Source organism: Micromesistius poutassou (genome assembly GCF_964030765.1).
Source record: "Micromesistius poutassou genome assembly, chromosome: 22".
Lineage (NCBI taxonomy): Eukaryota > Metazoa > Chordata > Actinopteri > Gadiformes > Gadidae > Micromesistius > Micromesistius poutassou.
In genome coordinates, this window is record NC_140292.1 from 7,326,805 (window position 1) to 7,347,724 (window position 20,920).

The 20,920-nt window shown below is 50.0% G+C and overlaps 1 protein-coding gene across 1 annotated transcript in view; it reads left to right on the forward strand.

The window, feature by feature from the left end:
* Positions 1-18,886, forward strand: part of ank1b (ankyrin 1, erythrocytic b) — a gene marked incomplete at its 5' end in the record, with an annotated part of 54,004 nt that extends 35,118 nt beyond the window's left edge. The window contains 15 exons of the mRNA XM_084486392.1: positions 421-575; positions 1,476-1,687; positions 2,908-3,112; positions 3,450-3,546; positions 3,955-4,183; positions 4,702-4,830; positions 6,644-6,763; positions 7,051-7,135; positions 8,814-8,888; positions 9,169-9,300; positions 10,299-10,454; positions 16,035-16,716; positions 17,266-17,443; positions 18,028-18,096; positions 18,755-18,886. Coding sequence (XP_084342518.1) covers positions 421-575; positions 1,476-1,687; positions 2,908-3,112; positions 3,450-3,546; positions 3,955-4,183; positions 4,702-4,830; positions 6,644-6,763; positions 7,051-7,135; positions 8,814-8,888; positions 9,169-9,300; positions 10,299-10,454; positions 16,035-16,716; positions 17,266-17,443; positions 18,028-18,096; positions 18,755-18,829 — 2,599 coding nt within the window. The 3' untranslated portion in view covers positions 18,830-18,886. The remainder of the gene's footprint in view (positions 1-420; positions 576-1,475; positions 1,688-2,907; positions 3,113-3,449; positions 3,547-3,954; positions 4,184-4,701; positions 4,831-6,643; positions 6,764-7,050; positions 7,136-8,813; positions 8,889-9,168; positions 9,301-10,298; positions 10,455-16,034; positions 16,717-17,265; positions 17,444-18,027; positions 18,097-18,754) is intronic.
* Positions 18,887-20,920: the final 2,034 nt, after the last annotated feature.

Here is a 20,920-nt window from a genome sequence, read left to right on the forward strand (position 1 = left end):
CATATCGAACATATTCATGTTGCTCAGCCATATAATTCTCAATGTAAATTGTGCCAAAGAATTACCTCCCTTCTTTTAAACGTCTGTCTAAATATAGTGATCATCCTGACATCTAGTGGACAGTTTTGTAACATTAAGTGCTATTTGGACGAGGAGGCAATTTAATAAAACTATTTCACTCGACCCCACATCCAGTCGTGACGTGCAGGCGACGATGAATCATTTAAAGTCATTATAACTGAATGCACACTTTTCCCTCAATGCGTCATCGTCGGAGAAACAAAGGTGTCGCTCAGAACTCTAATTATTGGTCTGACCACCACAGGCAGCAGTCATAACACAGATTCACCGGGTGTGAACCATAATTAGTGCTATAAGACATGACGTGCGTTCATGTGACACGCGTGTGTGCGTCCGCAGGCCGGTCATCGTGGAGATCCCCCACTTCGCGGCGCTGGGCCGCGGCGACCGCGAGCTGGTGGTGCTGCGCAGCGAGAACGGCTCCGTCTGGAAAGAGCACTGCAATCGCTACGGCGATGAGGTGCTGGAAACCATCCTGAACGGCATGGATGAAGGTGAGTGTGAAGTGAAGACTGAACCCCCCCGACCTCCTACGCTAACCCCCGGGGCGGATCAGTCAGGGCTAATCCCCGCAGCGTCGCTGGAGGGCGCGACAAGGACGCCTGGAAAAAATGCAAGAGAGAGTCGTGTCAGCAGAAATACGATGGCATGACCCCACCTCCGCACCACCCACCGGCCGTCATTACACACACACACACGAGAGCCGACTCATTGATGAGGAGTCACTGAGATTACGCGCAGGAGGGCAAAGTCATTACGGAGGCTATAGGAGGGCTGCGCTGAACTCATTAGTGGGGGCGTCTCTGGCCCGGCCCCAGAGTGGGGCGCTTGGTAATGCGTGCTCCGTCCTGGATCAATCTAATCCCAGCGCCACTCATTTATCCTGCCGGCGATACATCCTTACATGAATTAACCTTCACTTTTTTTTGCTTTCACTTCAAAATTGATTGATTCTTGCTATTATTTTTAGTGCGTCGATGTCACATTACAAATTCTCTCTATTTTTGTCATCGTTTTATCCATACGTTTTCCTTTTACTCAGGGTTAGGGGCTTCATCTAAGGTGAAGATGTTATAACTGTCATACAAATAACCATGAAAGTCGGGTAGTATAACACTGAAACTGAAAGAGTGAACATATGCAAAGAGGTTCACATGTTCCTTAAAGGTGACATATTATACTACCAGGTGGAATGTAGCAAACGTTGCTCATCTGTCCGTCATAGATCTAGGCGGACACGCCCGCTTGTGATGTCAGAAGAGGCCGATTTTCAAAACGGCTTGTAACGGCTAATCACACTCACACCTGGTGATATAATATGTCACCTTTAATCCCAACCCCATTTCTCTCCCTCTCTCCTCCCTGACCCTCCCCCCCTCTCTCTCTCCCCCCAGATCTGGAGAGCCTTGATGAGCTGGAGAAGAAGAGGATCCGTCGCATCATCTCCACCGATTTCCCGCTCTACTTTGCGGTGGTTTCCCGCGTCCAGCAGGAGAGCGACCTGATTGGCCCGGAGGGCGGCCGGCTGACCAGTAAGCTGGTCCCCCACGTGGAGGCCATCTTCCCCGAGACCGCCGTCACCAAGAGGGTCCGCCTGGGCCTGCAGGTAGGAAGGGAGCGAGGGGGGAAGGGGAGGGAGGGAGGGAGGGAGGGAAGGGAGGGAGGGAGGGAAAGTGGGAGGGAGGGAAGGAGGGCGACCGATGTCACCAAGAGAGTCTGCCTGGACCTGCAAGTAGGAAGGAAGGAAGGAAGGAAGGCTGGACAGGAGGGGGGAGGGAGGGAGTGAGGGAGAAGGCCGTCACCAGGAGGGAGGGAGACAGCAGTCAATTTGGAGGGGAAGGAGGGACGGAAAGGAGGGAGGAGGGAAAAATCTAAGGAAGGAAAGGGAGTAGGGAAGGGAAAAGAGAAAGGAGTGATAGGGCGGGATGAGGGGAGAGAGGAAGAATTAAAGGAGGGAGAGAGGCCAGGAGTGAGGAGGGAAGGAAAGAATGAAGTAGGAAGGACAAGGAGAGCGAGAGGTCTCTGAAGCCCTGAGGGGTATGTTGTTTTATGCTTTTCCCATTCTTTTAAATGACTTTGTACCCTTGGTAGTCATCATCTTCAACCATGAACACGTTCACATCTCCTGTGAAACGTGTTTTTTCTAAATGTATTCTCCAAAGCAATAGATTGTTCATGCAACCACACGCTTCTCTGCTCATCACAGCACCATTATGTCACCCTCTCACATACACAGCACCATTATGCTTCTCGATTTGACACGTCTTATTTTTAAGTTTGAACAGACATTTATCAACATTGTTTTTCACGGCTTACTTTGCGCAATCAAGATCGCATGTGTCAGATTGTTTTGCTTGTGTTTTGCCTTTATGGTTCTCTTTTCCTTTGATCCAGCCATCCATCCCACCTCCGTTTGCTGCTTTAAGTAGTGAGCCGCACCGCTCCAGACAATGCACTGGTCTGAGTTGGGTCGGGGTTGAAATATCACTGGGTTTGCATGCGTGAGTACGACTGCGGGGCTTGCCTTCACCGGTTCACCCGTCACTTGTGTGTTGCCTCCTCTGTCCTCCTCCACCCTCTTCGCTCTGACGTTCTGTCTCCCCACGTCTTGCCTATCATCCATCCCCTCTCCAACCCACTCCACCTCTCTCCGGGGACAACGAAAAATGCTCCTTACCCTTCTTCTCCCGAGTGTTCCTCGACCTCCTCGTGTGTGTGTGTGCTTCCCCCGTCCTCCCCTCTCGACGTGTCGTCACGTCACCCCTTCACTCCGATCCCACTCTCTGATCCGTTGTCCTCAACGCCCCGCCCCTCCTCCTACCCCAGGCCCAGCCCATCCCCGACGAGATGCTGACGCGGCAGCTGGGCAACCAGGCCACCTTCAGCCCCGTGGTCACCGTGGAGCCGCGCCGACGCAAGTTCCACCGGCCCATCGGGCTGCGCATCCCGCTGCCGCCCTCCTGGAAGGACCTCCGGGGGGACGCCGGCGAGGGGGACACCGCCAGCCTGCGGCTGCTCTGCAGTGTCATCGGTGAGCGAACCCGACGAACCCGGGATGCGGGGGGGACGGGCGGAAGCGGGGATGGTCTCGGCGAGGTGTTTGTGTTTTGGTCCGGTGCCAGCTGCTGCTTATTTTGTCTCTGCCGGCGCTCTTTATTAACAGGGTGAAGGGCGTTGGGAAGGGTGAAAGGAAAATAGATAAATGTAGAGTCACACGCTCACTTAGGGAGGTAGGGAGGAATGCTAAAACGAGAGGGACGGTGGAGATTTGCGCACAGCGTCGCCTGGATGTCCTTGACCGCAGGGACCAGACAGCATGAATCATGGTTCTGTTGTTTCTGACGTGTGTTTTGTGTGTTGTGTGGCAGGGGGGACGGCGCCGGCCCAGTGGGAAGACATCACAGGGACCACCAAGCTGATGTACGCCCACAACTGTGCCAACTTCACCACCAATGTTTCAGCGAGGTGAGTGTCGCTGTCTATCCGTGTGTCTACTACTGTGCTCTACTATGTGTGTCTGTGTGTGTTCGTTCTCTCTTTTGTCTGGCTTTCTCTTTAGCTATGTCTTTATTTATTTATCTCAATCTATATATTTTTCTGTTCTAGATCTTTTGTGATCCATCTATCTTTTTGTGATCTATCTCTTTCAAGATTCATCTCTTTTTGTGATCTATATATCTTTAGGTGATACATCCCTCCACAATCGACCTTTTGTGTGATCGATCTCTCTTTCGTGATCCATATCTGTTTTCTGACTTAATCTCCGTCCCGTGGTCCATCGCTCTGTACACAATGCAGTCTCTCCGCTCTGTGATCCATCTCTCTCCCCTTGACGGATCCCTCCTCCCCCCCCCCTCTGGCTCCCTCCTCCAGGTTCTGGCTGGCCGACTGCCCGCGCACGGCCGAGGCGGTGACCTTCGCCAACCTGCTGTACCGGGAGCTGATGTCCGTGCCCTACATGGCCAAGTTCGTAGTGTTCGCCAAGATGAACGAGGCGCGCGAGGGCCGCCTGCGCTGCTACTGCATGACCGACGACAAGATGGACAAGACCCTGGAGCTGCACGAGAACTTCAGCGAGGTGGCGCGCAGCCGTGACATAGAGGTGGGCGCGAGGGGTCAAAGGTCAAGAGGGGTCGCGTGGGACAGATGTCAGATGTGTTGTTTTATTTCATTGTGAGCACCGTGTGATTTGTGGAAGGAGCTATATATATATCCAATGTATTGTTACAGTATGCGATTTCTAGATTAAGTTCAACTAGGTGCTAGTATTGGTAATGCAGTTGTATTTTGTGCAAGAGGCAACTGTTTGCGTTCATAGTACATAGTTTTCGTACGACTATCAGCACTCGCCTTCCTATGAAGTAGCTGATATAGAAACAATTTAAACAATGGCAATCACTGTGATACATAAACACAGATTTACCTGTGTGTGCATATGTGTTTGCGTGTGTGTGTGTGTGTGTGTGTGTGTGTGTGTGTGTGTGTGTGTGTGTGTGTGTTTTTGTGGCTGCGTGTGTGTGTGCGTGTTGTGTGTGTGTGTGTGTGTGTGTGTGTGTGTGTGTGTGTGTGTGTGTGTGTGTGTGTGTGTGTGTGTGTGTGTGTGTGTGTGTGTGTGTGCAGGTGATGGAGGGCATGCCTCTGCACCTGGAGTGCTCCGGGAACCTGGTCCCGGTGAGGAAGGCCACCCAGCAGCCACGTAGCTTCAGCTTCCAGGCCTTCAGAGACAACCGGCTCCCTGTCCCAGTCAAGGTCTGTTTAACCTCCCCCACCTCCCCCATCTCTCTCTTTCTCCCCCTCTCTCCCTCTCTCTCTCTCGCTCTCCCTCTCTCCCTCTCCCTCTCTCTCTGTATCTGTATCTGTGTTGTATTCACCTGTTGTTACTGCTGCTGCTGTTACCTTATGTCTGTGTCTGTTTGGAGCCGATGTGATTCAGGAAGTATTAGTTTCAAAGTTTCGCTTTTTACGTTGTGATTTATTTTTCTACGTGATTCGTATTGTTTATCACTCTGCTACGGCACAGGTGATCCGTCTAGCTGCCCTTAGTGTTGTCGTGTTGGTGTGCGTGTTTGTGTCTGTGTGTGTGTGTCGTGCTTTTACCTGTGTGTAAATGTCTCTCATCCATTTCTCGTTCCCATGAGGCATTTCATTTACAGCGGACTGTAGACATTTATTTTTTTGTCATGCACCAAAAAGTGTTCACAGGGCTCACAGGAAAACCTAAAATCAGAATTAATGCAATAAGTTATATATTCGTCCCTGTCTTAGTTCGGGTGCATCGCCCCAGGTTTAGAACAAAGAATAAAAAGTATTATTTCAATTGGGTTGTCATCTCAGTCAGAATTTGTGTGTCATTTGTAGTAAAATTTGTTCATTGCATGGATATATTTTGGTGGTAGAACGCGGTAGATCGACCCTCACCTGTTCCCATACAACTGTTATCTCTCTCTGCCAAGCCCACACTTATCTACTTTAGTGGAAGTGGTGGTAGTGTTCATTCCTTTGTCATCATGTCTATCATTTTTATTTCTTTCGAAGTTTCTAAGTTTTTATGTCCGATGTGTTTTCTGGTTAAGTCTGTCTTTTTGTCTCTGTCCATCTGCCTGGCTGTCCGTCGGTCTGTCTGTATATCTGTCCCTCAGTCTGTCTGAATGTTTCTCTGTCTTTGTCTGTATGCCTGCCTAACTGATGTCTGTCTGTCTTTCTGTCTGTCTCTCGGTCCGTCTTGTATCTTTGTCTGTGTCTCATTTCTTTGTCTGTCCCGTCTCTTTCTCTGACTCTGTCTGTCCGTCAGACTGTCTGTATCTGTCTGTGTGTCTCTATGTATCTGTCTGTCTGTGTGCCAGTCTGTCTGTCTGTGTGTGCCCCCTGTTTGTCCTAGTCTCAGAGTGTGTGACCTTGTGTGGTCACACAGGTCAGTGTAGCCGCCCCCCCCGTCCCCCGTCCCCCGACAAAAGCCCCGCCCTAGAGGCATCGGCTCTTTGCACGCCCCTTGTAGGACTCTCTCACTTTTTTTCCTTTGCCTTGCCTGCCTATCTTGCGGCCTTGCGTGTCTGTACGTGTCTGTCTCACTGTCTCTCTTTCTCCCTCTCACGGTCACTCTGTGTCTGTCTGGTCTGACAGACGTCCAGGTAAAAAGAGCAGGTAAATCTCTCCCTCTCTCGCCTGCCTGTGGACTGCTTCCATTCCCCAACCCCCCCAGCCCGTCCCCCTGCGCGTCCCCCTCTCTCCCCCCCCCCCACTCCCCACCGCCATCGCTAGGAGGTCTAACACCGTGTTGCTTTGTTTCCCTTTCTCCCATCTCTCTCTCTTTCTCTCTCTCCCTCTCTCTCTGTCTTTCTCTCCCTCTCCCTCTCCGTATCCCTCTCCCTCTCCATCTCTCCCTCTGTCCCTCTCCCTCTCAATCTCTCTCTCCATCTCCCTCTCCCTCTCCCTCCCTCTCAATCTCTCTCTCCATCTCCATCTCCCTCTCCATCTCTCTCTCTCTCCCTCCCTCTCCCTCTCCATCTCTCTTTTCTATCCTATGTCTCTCGATTCTATCCTATCTCTTAAATAACTGAACCAGGTCAGAGACATGAACAAGGAGGCCACAGGGTTTCTGTCCTTCCTGCGGAAGTCTACCAAGTACGAGGAAACACAACATGTGTTGTGTAACCTCAACATCACCATGCCGCCCTGTGTCAAGGTAATGTCTCTACACCTCTCTCTCTCTCTGGTTTAGTTGTCCTCAGAATCAATGGGCTATTTTCTAATATTAGAGAGTAAATGTCACATTTACGTCATTTATCCATATCGGACCAATAGAGAACGCAAATCCTGTACCAATGCGATTGGTCCAATGAGGGTTCAACATTTTTGGTGGAAACACTGCACTAGTTTTAGAAAAAAGCCAAGCGTGATGGTGTCCCCTTAGTGAAATGTATTTCCAAAATCAAGCACTGAAGATGGTAACGTACGTGTGTCCATCTTCAGGCCGCCGGGAGTGAGGAGCGCAGGCGAACTCTGACCCCACTAGCCCTGAGGGAGCGCTACAGTGCCCTGAACGAACCTGCCGTGGGTGAGTCCCTCCACAGCCGCACCAGTCTCCCCCAGTTCCCCTCTCTCCCACTTCCCCCCCCCCTAAAGTGTTCCTCATAGACCAGGCGAGTGAGGCGAACCCCTGAATGTTTGCACTGAAATAGAATCCCTCTGCTTCGTAACCCTCTCTCTCTCTTTCTCTCTGTCTCTCTGTCTCTCTCTCTCTGTCTCTCTCTCTCTCTCTCTGTCTCTCTCTCTCTCTCTCTCTCTGTCTCTCTCTGTCTCTGTCTCTCTCTCTCTTTCTCTCTGTCTCTCTGTCTCTCTCTCTGTCTGTCTCTCTCTCTCTGTCTCTCTCTCTCTCTGTCTGTCTGTCTGTCTCTCTCTCTCTCTCTCTCTCTCTCTCTCTCTCTCTCTCGCCCACGCATGGCACACAGACTGGGCCTGGGGTGCAGTGCATTGCTCTGCTCTACACTGTATGCTTGATGGTTCTCCCTTAGTACCGGGTAAAGGGGACCCTGAGTGGAATGTGCACCCATAGGTTTGCAGCAGCCCCCCAAAAGACAACCCCATCCCCCCCCCCCCACCCACAACCCCCTCCCCCCCCCCCTTCCCAGAAACAATGGCTCCACGGCAAACAGAGGATATTAATTTATTCCGGTCAATCTCCTTGCCCTTCCTGATTGTCCTGGTAGCCATGACGACCCGAGGAATGACAACCTCTGTGATTGGTCCTTGCATGGCGCTGGTTTTTTTCCTGCTCCACTGCGACACCCGTTGGCATGACAGCACCGGACAGTAGATTAGCACTGGGAATGGGCGGGACCTCGCAGTGGAGCTAGACAGAGGAGCCGTCCGATTGGCCCATTTAAATGTGGATGACGGATGGGGGGGCGGGGGGGGGGGGGGAACAAGGCCTTTCCGAACGTAGCAGCGCTGCCACATTGCATTAGTCATTTACCGATGATAGCTGAATGCCACAGTGTCCGATCAAATGAGCATTGGAATGATGCGTTGCCCATCTACCCACCTACCCCCTGATTCTAACCCACCCTGGCTCTATGGTCTGCTACCCCAGAGCATCCCCTTGATCTAAACATGACTCTGTACTTTATGGGCCATGCTCATGCCTCTTGACCACAAGAGTGGTCTTTTGTCAAGGTAAGTTCAACCTAAAAAATGACAAACAAAAGCACTTTGTCAGTAGTGACGGTGTATTTGTTTGGAAGCTGGCATCAGATGTTATATAGAGGTATCAGGTGCTCACTGGCAATCACGGGACATTATTATATCATCTTGTTACGTTATGTCCTCAGTAGGTGCAACAAGATATTAGAATATAATCGTTATTAGAATACAATTGTTATTATATAGTAGTCCCACTTTACAATAAGGGTATAATAATGAACCATTAAATTACATTAGGTAATGCAGTATTTATTAACTAACAGCATATTAATAGTTAACTAATGGCCTGGTAATCATTTACGAATGGTGTTCATGTTAACTAATGGTATTCATGAATAAATCCCCCTTAACCCTAACCCAGTACCCCTAGTTCTAACCCCTATGCTAATGCTATGTAATAATGCTATTATAACTGCATTAACTTATGTTAATGAATGGTTAATTAATGTCCCCTTATTATAAAGCCCCATGCAGGCGTGTGATTGTCCCACAGTGAATGAGTGTCTCACATGTTAATGTCTGGTTGTGTTTAGCCTCAGTCAACGTCATGGAGAGGACGGAACACAAGATCAACATCATATCAGAGCAGCTGGGCTTGAGTTGGGCAGGTACGGCTCCTGCCATGTCTTTACTGAGTGTAAAAAATAACAGATTAGTGTTCTGAAAGTCTGTCATCTGGATTTGACACTCACATTGTCCGTTCTGTCTGTTTGTCTTATCTGGTACCGTCTGACTGTGTGTCTGTCTGGTACTGTCTGACTGTGTGTCTGTCTGGTACTGTCTGACTGTGCGTCTGACTGTCTGTGACTGGTGTGGTATGTCTGTCTCTGTATCGGTCCCTGTCTGTCTGTCTGTCTTGCACTGCCTGCCCCTGGTCGTGTTCATCAGAGCTGGCCCGGGAGCTGCTGTTCAGCGTGGACGAGATCAACCGGATCCGCGTGGAGCATCCCAACTCCCTGCTGGACCAGAGCTCGGCCCTGCTCAGCCTGTGGGTCGGCAGGGAGGGCAAGAGAGCCAAGAGTGAGTCCAGCGTCACAGGAGGCTCCAGAGGGAAGCCCAGAGCACACCGAGAACACATTCCAGTTCATATTTGCAATCTAAGGAATCAAATTGTGTCGACAGAGCAAAGCGCATTGAACAGGAATGCTGCTGGGCCGCGTTGTTTTGTTACTTTGTAATGGACTGAAAGTCTATTCCGTGAAATGTAAAAGCATTATTTATCTTTTGTCCTGAACTGACTGTGGGCTGTGGGCTTTATCATTACACAATGATCCGTTGAGTGACATTGCTACCTGACCAAACTTAAAGAGGCGATTGGTAAGAATTTAATCTCTAGAGTAATGTGGCTGCCTGCCCAATGTTAAAGGGGAAGTAGGTATAATTTTTTAATTTAAAAGAGAGAGCAGAAGAGAGCAAGATTTTGAAAAGAAACACCCCTCTGTGTTACTCCGCCATTGACATGTGTTGCATGCACACGCCTGTGATGGGCAGGCAAAATGGATTCCCCAAACCAATCTGGAAAAGAGACTCTGATTGGTCAGAAATGAGGCGTAGTCTAAAATCGATATTGTCTCAAACGTCGACAGGTGACCAGATACTCTCACAGTGCATCCCACTCGCTAATCACTGACGGATACGACTCAAATAACCGCTGTTAATTTGTACAGCTTTAAAGGTGACATATTATACCACCAGGTGTGAGTGTGATTAGCCGTTGCAAGCCGTTTTGGAAATCTGCCTCTTCTGACATCACAAGTGGGCGTGTCCACCTAGATGTGTGCTGGATAGATCAGTCTACCAGCCTACCCAGTGGACAGAAGCAAACGTTACTCATCTATCCGTCACACATCTAGGTGGACACGGCCACTGTCAGAAGAGGCCAATTTTCAACAGCTTGTAACGGCTAATCACACTCACACCTGGTGGTATAATATGTCACCTTTAATGGTAGCGCTATTGTTGTGGATGCAGTTCTCATCGTAGCATCTTCTCCCTCTCTGCCTTCCCTCTCCCTCCAGTGGAGAGTCTGTACGGGGCTCTGAGGATCATCGAGAGGGGGGATATCGTCAGCTCCCTGGAGGGCCAGGCCCAAACGCTGGCACACGGGCCCCCGGAGCACGGGGCCGGTCGGCTGGTGGAACATGACTCCAGCCTGCTCTCACCCAGTGTTAATGGTAAGGCACACACACACACACACACACACACACACACACACACACACACACACACACACACACACACACACACACACACACATTTGCATGTGCACGCGCACGCACACACACACACACACACACGCGCATGTGCACACACACACACACACACACACACACTCCAAGCCTCACACTCACACACACACACACACCAAGCCTTACACACGCACAAAGACACACAGGCACACACACAAAACCAAGCCACACACACACACACACACACACACACACACACACACACACACACACACACACACACCCGTCACATGAGGCCGGCTGAATACGGGGACGTCCCCTGAGGGGCCGTCGAGCAACGGCGACGGCCCGCGGGCCCACCGCCGCCAGGCGCTCACCCCCCTGCTGCCGGTGTGTGTATGTGTGTCTCTGTTGCTCCACAAGAGGCCACGGACACAAGGGCAGCTCCCCTAGTACACAGGCCGCGTGCAATTAGGCCCCCGTTTCTCAGGAGGGGTAAGTCCACCAAGGCACTCGCATGCATGGTTGCTATGCCGATGACGACGACGACGATGATGATGATGATGATGATGAAATTGACGATGAGAACGAACGCTGACGCTCACCTGATCATTAGCGGTCAGAGGAATGGTGCGTGGTCTGTGCACGCTTGTGTGTGTGCGCGTGTGTGTCTCACACCATGCACCTGACCGTGGTTGTGGTAAGAGCATGTCCACACAGCACTGCCTGCGTGCGTTTCCCCCCTCCTCCCCGGTGGGGCTTAAAGTCATCGCTCTGGGTCACGCTACCCATGCTTCAGCCTCTGGCAGCGTGGCGGATCATAGCAGCATCACAGCGGCTGCAGAGCCAGCACCCCATGCAGCAGCAGCAGCAGCAGCAGCTTTGCGTGTGTGTGTGTGTGTGTGTCCGTAAATGATGATGTAAGATGCACATATCACACGCCCGATTGTCCTTTCATTAATGTCGCTGTTTTGAAATTGTGAGTTAATAGTGTTTCAAGAATAATTGTCGCGTGCGTGTTTGTGTGTGTGAGAGGAATTGATACATGACAACACACTAACTAGCAGATAGCTTTGGCCCTTCATAGTGTTTTTCTTAGCCTCTTCATACTAAACCTATCTCTCTCTCTCTCTCTCCCTCGCTTTATCAATTCCTCTAACTTTATCGCTCTCTCTCTTTTTCCCTGAGTACAAGGTGTCGTTTCAGCACATTACAACATTCTTAATGACTTGAAATTCTGCCTTATGCTCAGGAGTCTCTCTCTCTCTCTCTCTCTTTCTTTCTTTCTCTCTCTCTCTCTCTCTCTCTCTCTCTCTCTGTATTTCACTCTGAAGCTCTAACATGTCATATCTGCCGCCTATAGCTGCACTCTGGGTCCTCCGCGTCCTCCTCTTCCTCCTAACAGCTCTTCCTGTCCGACCTCTGACCTCATAAGACCTCATGTTGACCTCTGGGCCTCCTCCTCCCTCCTCTCATCTAATTTCCCCGCGCTCCTCCCTTGCTCATTCGAGCTGGGAGCCTCTCCTCCTCCTCCTCCTCCTCCTCCACCTCCTCTTCAGCCAGCTGTGTGTGTGTACTACTCGTTGGTGCATGTGCATGTCGCATGCTTGACTGTGTTAGAATATGAATTATATCAAAGAATAGAGACTAACTTTGCCGTTTTAAAATCATCCTTGTGTGCATGGCATGCTTTCAACCTGTGTTTTCACGTACTGTGAATGGTTCCTCAATCTCCTACTCAAACACCATGTTGTTTATTCTGCTGTTTCCTTGTGGTGGTCCTTCCCGTGAGAGGGTTTGTGTTTGGACCCTCAGCGTAAACGCAACACATGCTCCGATGTGTCTGTGACGGGAGATCAGTCCTCCCATGGGCAAAACGTCCTTTCGGGCCTTAGCTTTTCACATATGTTACCATGGTAACCAGGATCAAGTCGATCTTACTACTACATTCATATTACTGTATTGAATGCCATGAATAGACACCTAACACACTGTACGATCAACATAGTGTCACATTTAATCCCCAAATGGCTGAACTGAGGGAGACTGATCCAGCATCGAGCTGCAGGTCACTTTGAGCGAGTGTGTTTAAGTAAACACGTCACTCTGTTACTTACTCCTGTAATTCATTCATTGAGTGTGACTGAAGTGTCACTATGAGGTGAATTGCATAATATCTCTCTAGTCTGTCCAGTCCACGATTACACATGCATCGACACAACTGATAGAGAAGGCATTAAAGGTCAGCACTCATCGCTTGGTCTGAGGCATTATGTTTTGCCCATGTCAGAACGGATCTCTCACCACGTATGACCTGGTGTGCCGTCTGAACATCGTCCACTCCCCAGGAGTCCCGTTACAGTCCTCATAGTCATGTGGGTGTGTTTAATACATAGAGAGCTCACCATAAACCCAAGGGTGTGTGCATCTGTGTTCCAGCCTGTGTGTAGCATCTGTGTTTGTGCAGTGGGTGTGGGTGTTTGTGCAGTGTGTGTGTGCGTGGGTGTGTGTGTGTGTGTTTGTGCTGAGTGTGTTTGTGTGGTGTGTGTGTGTGTGTGTATGCGTTGACTTTGTTGTGGTGTGATGTTTTGTTCGTGCCATGACTTTCTGTGAAGTTTATTGTCAGTATTTCACGTTATGTGCCTCTTTGTGTGGACACCGTCTGTTTGTGTTTTGGTGTGTGTTTTTGGTGTGTTATTGGTGTTTGTGTGCGGGCTTATGTTAAAAATGGCAGGAGAGAAGGGAAAGGCTAACCCAGACTCATCTACTTCATTCTAACTCTGATCCATCTCTATTCTAACTCCATCCCATGCTTTCCCCCCTACCCTCAACCCTGTCCTCCATCGTCTGGCCCCAGAGACCCACAGACATGCTCACCTCTATTCCATTGACTGATATTACTGCTGCTTACTAAACCAAACCAGCTCCATTTTGAGTAGTATTAAGTATTTTACCCATGAACCAATATAATAATAATAATAATAATAATAATAACAACATATTCTTTTCAAACAGATCAAGAGTTGTATTACAGAATTATTATTATGATCTTATGATGATGCCTAAAATACTGTATATTGGTAACATAAAGCAGGTAGAAATCTACGTCAAGGTTTTAAAGCGTTTCTGTTGTTTTGTTTCTTAATACTATCAACTCTACCTTCTGTATGCCCGTACGATAAAATAAATATAAACCATTATTTTTAATGGAACACAACTTAGTTTTTTTTCAATTTTATAAGCATAAGCATAACATAATATCAGTAAACATTAGCTCTGACCTTCACCGTGAGGGTCTATTGACATACAAAAAATCGAATCTTTGCTCAATTTGTAAACTACTCTCAGCCTTTCCATAATTTGCACCACTTCACTAAACGAGAATAGTAAACAGCTAGCAGAACACAGGAGACCTACACAGGGCTAGCCCAAGACGCTTTCTACTGGGTTTTTAACCCAATAAACCTTATTAGCAGTGATTTTAAATGCTCTCTTATTATTACATTTGCTTCCGTATTACTGGAACCCATTGTAGTAGATTGTAGAATTTAAGTATCCAGCTTTAAAGGAGGTGTCAGATATGAGGAAAAATTAGGAGATGATTCAATTGCAGAGGAATATTTAAACATATGAACACTTGTTATAATGACTTACATCAATTATAAATGTATTAATCTTTTGGGTGAATTTCTCCTTTAGTTCATCTTGGCTAATCCCACTCATTAAAGCTCATTGATCCACTATAAGTACTTATCCAAAGCATTGCAAAGATATTTAATTAAGTGCGTTGAAGACAATGAGAATGGCTTTCGAGTATATTACTTTGTGATTATGAGGAATTTCCGAGCAAAACAGGACAAATGTTGCATTTCATGCAAAAGTGAACTTAGAATAAAATCTGTATGTGTTCAGTCACAGCTGTTTTGTGAAGTGAGGACAAACGTTGTGCTATGCTTATAATGGTTGAAAGTTAAGAGGGCAACTGCACACACATTCTCAGAAAATAAAATATGAAATAAACAGACTTTATGCTTTTGCAACAGGATGAATATGTGGTTAATATGAATGTAGAGCTGAGCAAGTGGGTGAAAAGCCCATTCTATTTTAATTTCATCTTGACCTTAAAATGGTTATTAAAGAGCCAGTGAACCCAAAACCACTTGGTTGAGTGCGGCGTCTGAGAGAAAGTTGGGCTATTCAGACACTAATAGTATAAAGCCACAGTGTGTGTGTGGATGGGGAAACTCCGCCTGAAAAGCGATTTATTTAATACCCGCGTCTGAGGGTAGGGCGATAAAGTGATGCCATGTGTTGATGATTTAAAATATTCAACTTAATTTAACAAAGACCGGTACAAAACTCCCTTATTCATTTATGAACCGCATCGCTGTTTTTGTAATGTGACGCTCAATTATTCAAGTGAAGTTGAGTAAATATAGGATTGTATGTTTTTTTAAAAGAAACTTATGCTGAAACATTGCTGATAGTGTGTGTATGTGTGGGGGTGTATGTGTGCTTGCGTGCAGGTCCGTGCGTGTGCTGGTCCATATGTGTGCTGGTGTGTGTGTATGTGTGCGTTTGTGGGTTTGTGTGTGTGTGCTGGTCCATGTGTGTGTGCTGGTGGGTGTGTGCTGGTGTGGTGGGGTACCGCTGTCTCGAGTGAATGATGAATTCAAGCAAGTCATTTCAATATGTGAGACGGGCAACGCAGGAACGCATGACTCTGATGCAAGTTCACCTGTACCGGCAACAGTACCTTGCGGTATACTCTGTTGAATCTGCAAGATGCTGGTGACCCTCACACACACACACAACTTGCAACAAGGGTTGGAACGATAATGCAGATGCTTGCAGTACAGTCTTGCAAGCATCGGTATTGAAGTACAAATGTATCTGTAAATATATTTGAATTCAACATACCTTGATGGGAAAATTACAAAATATCGTGCCAACCTGACTTGCAACACATAATATTAGATCTGCCTACAAGGGAACCCCTCTTCTGTTGCAGCTTGACTTTACTTCTCATAAAGAAACCCGTGTGAGGTTTCTCCATCACCCATCACCTGGACAACAGTGAATGCCACTCTCGTTTGCCTAACCCTGTCCCAATGATGCTTACCTCAGCTTCAGTTCCAACAACAACACTGCATTACAATCATTAACACATTCCCACAGTCAGTCACAAAACAAATTGAATTATTCAGGCAAAACGTAATGTGTATAATTGTTATGGGCCCTTCCTTTTAAACCGGAAGTTGATTTAACCATTTGGATCGTCATTTGTTCAAGCACAAAACTTAAAGTGCAGCATTTACTTTTAGGCTCAAGTTCTTAAGTTGGTACACAAATGATCTGGAACAACAAACACGTATCCCCTTTCTTGCCGTCAACAACACATCCGCCAAACACCAACCAGTGGGACAGGGTTAATCTCCCCCCACGGCCTCCCCTTCCTAGGGCACAGAAACAACCCCCTTCCACCCCCCACCTCCCTATCCCCCTCCTATGCCTGCACGCTGCTATTCTCTCTCTTCTCCCCCCGTCTCCCCCCACCCCCCCCAGGCTACGGGCTGCTGCAGGAGGAGCTGCTCCTCTCGCCGGCCTCCATGCAGTACAGCCTGCCCTCGCCGCTGGGCTCGGAGCCCTACTGGAGGGAGGTGTCGGGCCTGGAGTGCGCCCCCATCGCCACCACCGAGGAGGACACGCTGCTGGAGATGTCGGACGTGCAGGTGTGGCCGGCGGGGGTCAGCCCCTCGCTGGTGACGGTGGAGGACTCCTCCCTGGACGGCAGCCGGGCCGACGACTCTGAGGGCGCCACGCTGTCGCTCCCCTACAGCCTGGGCCGGCCCAGCAGCGGGCTCAGCGGCGCCAGCGGCTCCATCATGGAGCTGGAGGGGGAGGAGGAGGAGGAGGAGGATGAGGAGGAGGAAGGGGAGGTGGAGGAGGAGGAGGAGGAGGAGGTGGAGGCGGCGGCGTCGCAGGGGCCCGCCGCTGTGCTGGCGGAGCGGGACAGGGTGAGGGCCAGCGGGGCCGTGCCCAAGGTCAACCTCAACGGCCAGCTGGGAGGTCAGAGGTCGGCGGGAGCCGGCGAAGGAGGAGGAGGAGCGAGAGGAGGAGGAGGAGGAGGAGGAGGTGTAGGGCTGGGCTCAGTGGAGGGCTTCTCTGTTGTTACAGGCCAGCAGGTGTACGCCCAGCTGTGTCAGATCTCCGGGCTGAGTGGGGCGGCGGACCATAACGGGGACAGGTAGGGGGTCCACACACACATCACAGGCTCCTCGTGTCGTGTCTCCGGTTCTCCCGTGCTGGTGCTGATCGCTTTCTGTCTTCATTTGCTTCTTTCTTCCTGTGTTGTTTGTTTGCTTGTGTTTGTCTCTCTCCCCCCTCTCTCTCTCTCTCTCTCTCTTCCCCCCCCCTCTTTCTCTCTCTCTCCCTCTCCCTCTCTCTCTCTCTCCCTCCCCTTCTACCGCTCTCTCTCTCTCTCTCTCTCTCTCTCTCTCTCTCTCTCTCTCTCTCTCTCTGTGTCTCTCTCTACCTCCCCTTCTCTCTCTCTCTCTCTCTCTCTCTCTATGTCTCTATGTCTCTCTCTACCTCCCCTTCTCTCTCTCTCCCTCCCTCCCTCCCCTCTCTCTCTCTCTCTCTCTCTCTCTCTCTCTCTCTCTCTCTCTCTCTCTCTCTCTCTCTCTCTCTCCCTCCCCTTCTCTCTCTCTCTCTCCCTCTCTCTCCCCCTCTCCCCCTCTCTCCCTCTCTCCCTCTATCTCGGTGTCTCGGTGTGTCTCTCTCTTGTGTGTTGCAGGGTGGTGGGCGGCGGGGCCTTCCAGCCCTACCTGCCCGACCGGGACCCCGGCGGCGGCGGCGGGGGGGTGGTGCCCGGGTGGGGGGGCTCCAGGATCCGGATGCCGTCGGCGTCGCTGGCCTTCCGCAGCGAGGTCGGGCCGGGCCTGCGCGTGGCCCAGGAGGCCCTCCAGACCGTGGTGTGTGACATGGGCTACTCCTGGGTGCTGTGTGAGCGGCCCCTGCAGGGCGCTCTGCCCTTTAACAGGGGGCTGGGCTTCTCTCCGCAGTTGGCGGGGCTCCGCGCCTGGGAGCAGGAGAGGAGGCGGGGCCAGGTCAGGTTACCGTGCCGACCGCCTGCCAGCCCTTCCCGTGCCGCGCCCCCCCCCCCGCCCCCCCCGAAGGAGTGGCTTCTTACCTCAGCCCGCGCCTGAAGTTTTATTTCTTTTTTTTAGATCTATATTTTATTAGTCCAAACATTCACTGAAGCCGATGAAACTGCTCTGTTTCATTCATGCCATCTAATGTTTTTTGGAATGGCTAAAATAACGCCCCCATCAAAGTGAATACTTTTGATGACGAAATGCTGAGGCTGAAATGTGTTGAGAAGTTTGGTGCAACACATGGGAAATACACCTCGTAGCTGAGGTTTGAGGCGGCTGGATTGGATTAAAATGGCAGAAAAATGCCCACCCCGATCACTTATAGAGTAGAATTATGTTACTGCTACTCAAACTTGCGTTGTGTTATTCTTATATTGTTATGTGTTGTGTTGCGTCGACAGAGGGACGAGAAACAGGACACCCCCGATGAGCAGTTTGTTGATGAACACGGGAAGGTACACGCCAGAAAGGTACGGCCGTCCTTGCTCTTGCGTGACAACATAACATCAATATTAACATGCACGTTGAAGTGACGTTGAGTGCGGTGCAACCAGCCCAGTGCAGCATCACTCTCAGCGGCCGTCTCGGCTCTAGGTTGAAAAGGAGGATAACCGGTGAAAGCTCTTGTCTACTCTCCTTGTCCCTTCCTTCCCTCCTTGCCTCCTTGCCCCCTTGCTCCAGGTGGGGCTGGGGGTGAGAAAGGGCGCCAGTCTCCGGAGGGTTAAACAGTGAAAACACACACTCTCCCACCCCGTAAGGTACGGGCTGCGGCCATGACAAGCAACCCGGGGGCCGCCCAGTGCTTGGACTCACGCTCTGAGAGAGGAGCTAGGATAGACCCGGCGGATGTTTCTATCATTTTCGCGACGCCTTGACCCCCACCGCGACCCCCACCGCGACCTCTGTTCTATTCTGCTCACTTTACAAAAAAAAGAAATGCATCTCTGGCCTTGGCGGAGGTTGTTTATTCGTTGCTCTTATGTGTGATTGGTGCGTTTGTTTTTTTGTGGGTGTGTGTGTGTGTGTGTGTGTGTTTGGTTATTTTTTTACGTTTTTCATTTGTGGATTGAGCTTGTAGCGTTCGTTTGTTTGAGTCCTGGAGCTAATTGCTGTCTCTTGTGCTTCCAGGACCAGACATCTACTGCCAAGCCATCCTCCACCAAAACCCAACCCGAACACAGAGGGAAAAAAGGAAGAAAATGAAGGCAATCACACAGTCACAAAAGAGAAAGTAGAAGGGGCAAAGACTCGAGAAGTGCAAACTACAATATTGCAAACACACACAAACCCATCCTCCAAGTGACCATGGACCTCCGCAAAAGAAAAAAAACATAAGAGGAATCCAACTTGTAGTTTTGTAACATTTTTAAAGAAAAAAAAAGATATATATACTAGACTAGGGCATGATGACTTTTCTACAAAAATCAATATATGTCAGAAAAAGACCAAATGAGAAAAAAACAAAAAGCAACAAAAAGTGCTTCCTGTCAACTGTAATCGCATGATGACTGCTGGTGCATGCCCTTTGACCTTTGAACTGTCATGACCTACGACCGGAGGGGGGGGGGGGGGGGCACGGTGGAAGACGTGGCCCAGGATCTTTTGGACCTCTTTTCTTCCCTTATGTGGTGTGGTTCGTGACAGCGAGTCTGAAAACACACTGCAGCCCAAAAAAAAAAATCAAGTCTTTCCCCCTCACCGTCAATGGATTGTTCTATATAAAGCTGAGCCCACGCCAAGCCTAACCCACGCTTCCTACACCCCCCCGCCCCGCCAACCCTTCACTCCTCAATGTGATATATGCACTCTATACTAACGTGGCCAGTGTGTGTCTGTATGTGTGCGTGTATGTACGCGTGTGTTGTTCTCTTAAGCATGTGTACCTCGCTTTCAGCTTGGCCACTGAGCCGTGCCCTCCCCTACTCCCTCCCCCTTGACCCGCCCCCATCTCTCATGATTGGTCTACACCCAGTGTGATGTCACGGGGTGCTCAGCGCTGGAATGATTTAAAAAAAAGCCGCTCTGCTGCCCTCTGCTGGTTAGTGTTGCTGTGTGTGTGTGTGTGTGTGTGTGTGTGTGTGTGTGCGTGTGCGTGTGCGCGCGCGCATGTGCGTGCGTGTGTGTGCACGCATGTGCGTGCGTGTGTGTGTGCGCATGTGTGCCGGTGTCTTTTTCTGTGTGAGCCCGCTCGCTTCCTGTAGCGTTTCCTTTCGTGCTCGGTTTGTTTCCTGCGACCGGTCCACGTTGGGTCGGAGGCTGGGTTTGACCTGCGAGTTGGGGGGGGGGGGGGGGGATCTGAGTGTTTCCTCCTCCCTCGATCCGGCCCCCTCCTGCTTCTCCTCGAGCGATGGGGACACGGTCTTCAGACCCTGGAACGTTCTCCTGAGAACAGGGGACGCGCCGCCTGCGGCATTGTACAGAACCCTGGGGACTCTTCGACACAACTCTCCAAACTATTTTTCTTTTCATTTTATTTATTTATTTTTTTCATTTTTTGGCTTCCTAAGAAGGCAGAGAGGGGGGGGTCGGGGTCGTGACCTCTTGACCTGATGAACCTCGTCCCCAAGCTCTCCCTTACTCGAACCTACCGTGTAGCGCAACACATGCTCGGGTCGACCTGGTGAGCTCCAGATGCTTCTTCTTCACTCCGTAGCCGCGGTCAAGATGCAGCGGAATCACGAGACATTCAAACATGCACCCGCTACATCCCCCCCCCCAAAACAAGCCACGCCCTCCTCTGTCCCTTGATTGACTGTAGCGACACCCCCCCGCCCCCCCACACACGCTGCACTTGCTTCATTTTGGTTCATCCTTTTGAAAAGAGAGAATAGAGAGAGAGCGGGGAGGGGGGAAGCCTTGTGGGGGATCCAGGGATGCTGGGACAGCGTTCAAAGGACCGTGTGTATATTATCAAACAGTGGGACACGGAATGGGTTGCGTTTGTACAGAGAGGAGGAACTCGCTTCAAGACGCAGATAGCACTGTGATTGTCTGAATCCACACCGACCCCAGACTCGTGAACTGTAAACAAACAACACACACTTAACAAACAAACAAACAAACAAACAAACAAACAAACAAACATGCATGTGAGCAAACACATACACTGTCATGCCGGTACATGAGTATATACATATTCAGTACGATATGAATACCGGATCGCATTTTTGGGTGTCTGCCACAGCAATAATACCTGACGGGGACCGTGGACAGGAGCCCACCGCAGGGGGGTTCACTGCTTGTGTTTAACGGGTTAAAGAAACAACGTGTTGTATAAAGCACAAGCAATGGTGT